The following is a 2,685-nucleotide window of genomic DNA, read 5'->3' on the forward strand; positions in this document are numbered from 1 at the left end:
GGGTTATTATTATTCAAATAATTTTTACAGGCTTTGCCGTGTGTGTGTGGTTTAGGGGTACACTCTCCTGTGCCACCAATATTGCGTGTGTAATACATCTGGGCAAATTCCAGCACATCCCATGTTTTGCACATACAATTAATTTGGTGATACAGAATTTTTTGAGAAATGACAGGCGCATGCAGGAGATGCTGTTGGTGGCCACTTTCGACATTCAGCCACTGCGTGCCACTCCTAGATGGGCCAGATGTTTGTGCCGCACACTTGTGTCGCTTAGCTTAGTCATACAGATTCATCATTGCACCTCTTTTACTTCTTTGCATGATGTGCTGTTTGGGGCCTAGTTTTTAAGTGCCATCCTGTCTACCACTGTAGTGCCACTCCTAGATGGGCCAGGTGTTTGTGCCGCACACCTATGTCGCGTAGCTTAGTAATACAGCAACCTCATTACACCTCTTTTACTTCTTTGCATGATATGCTGTTTGGGGCCTAGTTTTTAAATGCCATCCTGTCAACCACTGCAGTGCCACTCCTAGACGGGCCAGGTGTTTGTGCCGCACACTCGTGTCACTTAGCTTAGTAATACAGAAACCTCATTACACCTCTTTTACTTCTTTGCATGATGTGCTGTTTGGGGCCTAGTTTTTTTAAGTGTCATCCTGTCTGTCACTGCAGTGCCACTCCTAGATGGGCCAAGTGTTTTTGTCGCACACTTGTGCCGCTTAGCTTAGTCATCCAGTGACCTCGGTGCAACTTTTAGGCCTAAAAGAAATATTGTGAGGTGTGAGATGTTCAGAATAGACTGGAAATTAGTGGAAATTAATGTTATCAAGGTAAATAATACCGTAGGATCAAAATTACCCCCAAATTCTGTGATTTTAGCAAATTTTATGTTTTGTTTTTTTTAAATCATCCAAAACCAAAACCCAAAAGGGTGGTTTTGGCAAAACCTATCCAGATCCAAAACACGAGCGGGGATCCAGATCCAAAACACAAAACATGAAAAGTGCCGGCGGCACATCTCTACTTTATTTAATACACATTATTTATGCAGGTAACACAGCATATATTACAGGTTGAGTCTCCCTTATCCAAAATGCTTGGGACCAGAGGTATTTTGGATATCGGATTTTTCCGTATTTTGGAATAATTGCATACCATAATGAGATATCATGGCGATGGGACCTAAATCTAAGCACAGAATGCATTTATGTTACATATATACCTTATACACACAGCCTGAAGGTCATTTTAGCCAATATTTTTTATAACTTTGTGCATTAAACAAAGTTTGTTTACATTCACACAATTTATTTATGTTTCATATACACCTTATATACACAGCCTGAAGGTCATTTAATACAATATTTTTAATAACTTTGTGTATTAAACAAAGTTTGTGTACATTGAGCCATCAAAAAACAAAGGTTTCAATATCTCACTCTCACTCAGAGAAGTCCGTATTTCGGAATATTCCGTATTTCGGAATATTTGGATATGGGATACTCAACCTGTATTACATTTTACAGCAAAACACCCCGTAACTTACAATGGGCAAGCAAATGTAAAAATATACAGTATAAGACTGTTACTTAGTGAATTTCAAAGTTAATAAATCATCAAGCACAATGAGTAGTTTATTTCCTTTGCATTACTGAGTGTGTTTCTATTTTAATTGTTTTCTAATTATAGCCTATATAGCGTGATTCAAATGTCGCAGTACACACTTTTGTTTCAAAAACAGTGCAGGAAATGGGAAGACTGAATGCTCCAGTGAGGTATGGGTGAGGTGGGCTATCTTTTAGGGTATGTATCGAACATGGGCGCCATCTTGAAATTGGCCATCTTGAATCTAAGTCAGTTTTTCCATTTTCTGCACAGTTTTTGAAACAAAAGGGTATACTGCGACTTTGACAAGGGTGTACTGAGACTTTTGTAGTTATAATTTTATTGCATTTTGATTAAAATGTATGTTCATGTTGGATAAGACAGTAAGACACCTAAAGGATTTAATTTGATATTATAAAAAATTATGTATAAATATGTATGCAACTATTCAGCTGTATTAATAATTACAGGCAAATTAAGCTTTACAAAAAGAGCCACAATAGTTATATGTGGCCATAAAGTTAAGAGTGTGAATATAAAGTGATGATCTGCAAAAAGAGAGATGAATGATTGTAAAGAAATGCAAAGTATTGTTCAATTTGTTTCCAGAGTGATTTATGACCGGCTTTCCATTACTTTGGTTTACAGGCATGGACAAAATACTGACTGTCGTGGTCAAAAAGATCCATCCTTGACATATCAGTCCGAGGAGTAACTACCATTTTCTTTATTTCATAACCAGCCTTTATAAAAGCCATTTCCATGTCATTTTTTGTTATGTACAAGCAAGTGAAGCGTTTGTTACCAACATAGTAAAAGGTGGCATTTAGCATACTCAAAACCAATAAGTGTCCCCCAGGTTTAAGCAAGTTTTTAAAATTTTTCAAAACATTGCAATATGATTCCATGTCCTCACAGGGAGCTTCAAGGCAGAGGCAGGTGAGGAGACAATCAGCGGGAGGCAGAACAAGAGGATCATAGGGGTTACTTTTCAGTGCATCACATTTCAGGACTTGTTTCACCTTACTGCGGAGCTTCTCAGCTTTCTCCTCATAATTCTCCCTTTAAAAGAAGCAC

The 2,685-nt window shown here is 37.9% G+C and overlaps 1 protein-coding gene across 1 annotated transcript in view; it reads right to left on the bottom strand.

Moving 5' to 3' along the window:
- Positions 1 to 1,007: 1,007 nt before the first annotated feature.
- Positions 1,008 to 2,685, bottom strand: part of LOC134966457 (indolethylamine N-methyltransferase-like) — a 74,884-nt gene continuing 73,206 nt past the window's right edge. The window contains exon 4 of the mRNA XM_063943212.1: positions 1,008 to 2,670. Coding sequence (XP_063799282.1) covers positions 2,241 to 2,670 — 430 coding nt within the window. The 3' untranslated portion in view covers positions 1,008 to 2,240. The remainder of the gene's footprint in view (positions 2,671 to 2,685) is intronic.

Source organism: Pseudophryne corroboree, chromosome 10 (assembly GCF_028390025.1).
Source record: "Pseudophryne corroboree isolate aPseCor3 chromosome 10, aPseCor3.hap2, whole genome shotgun sequence".
Taxonomy (NCBI): Eukaryota; Metazoa; Chordata; class Amphibia; order Anura; family Myobatrachidae; genus Pseudophryne; species Pseudophryne corroboree.